General features: G+C 42.8%; 1 protein-coding gene across 1 annotated transcript; it reads left to right on the top strand.

The window, feature by feature from the left end:
• Positions 1-117: 117 nt before the first annotated feature.
• Tsp_15505 (histone H2A) lies at positions 118-717 on the top strand (the record flags this gene model as incomplete). The annotated part of the gene is made up of 2 exons (XM_003368553.1): positions 118-246; positions 457-717. Coding segments are annotated over exons 1-2 (390 nt in total), but the record flags the coding sequence as incomplete, so codon positions are not given.
• Between the last annotated feature and the right edge of the window lie 10 nt (positions 718-727).

Raw genomic sequence — 727 nt, 5'->3', positions numbered from 1 at the left:
CGTGTGGCGTTGATTGTATTGGGCAAGATGATTCGCCTCAGCGGCAAGGCGATCAAAAATGTCATTCACAAAACTGTTCATGATTGACATCGCCCTGCTGCTGATGCCAGTATCAGCATGAACTTGCTTCAAGACCTTGTAGATGTAACCAGCGAACGATTCTTTCCTCAAACGACGTCGTCTGCGATCGCCAGACTTGGCCACTTTCTGGAGTTGACCTGCTTTCTTTACACCTTTCGGAGTCATGTTATTCCACACTGCTGAAACGTCAAAATGAAAATGAAATTTCTAAAATGAGAATTTTTATACTGAAACCAAGGGGAAACTAGCCAATAGCGTTTCTCAGTAACCAGATTTTAAATTGATGCGCGATAGCCAATAGTATTTAGCGAAAATTGTTTCAATTTGCACTTTGACCTAATTCTTGATTTCCAAAGTATTTAAACGGAATTTCAGGGGAAACGTTCATTGTTGAAAGTTTTTAGTTTGCCTGGTGTTTGTCAATTGAAGATGTCTGGTCGCGTGAAAGGTGGAAAAGTTAAAGGAAAAGCAAAGACTCGATCTAGTCGAGCTGGACTCCAGTTCCCTGTTGGTCGCATTCATCGTCTTTTGAAAAAGGGAAATTACGCTGAGCGTATTGGTGCTGGAGGTCCTGTCTATCTTGACGCTGTCATGGAATACTTGTCCGCTGAGTACTCGACTGACTGGAACGCGCCCGTGATAACAA

The sequence above is a fragment of the Trichinella spiralis genome (assembly GCF_000181795.1).
Source record: "Trichinella spiralis strain ISS 195 chromosome Unknown Scfld2283, whole genome shotgun sequence".
NCBI classification, from domain to species: domain Eukaryota; kingdom Metazoa; phylum Nematoda; class Enoplea; order Trichinellida; family Trichinellidae; genus Trichinella; species Trichinella spiralis.
This window is presented reverse-complemented; position numbering and strand designations above follow the sequence as displayed.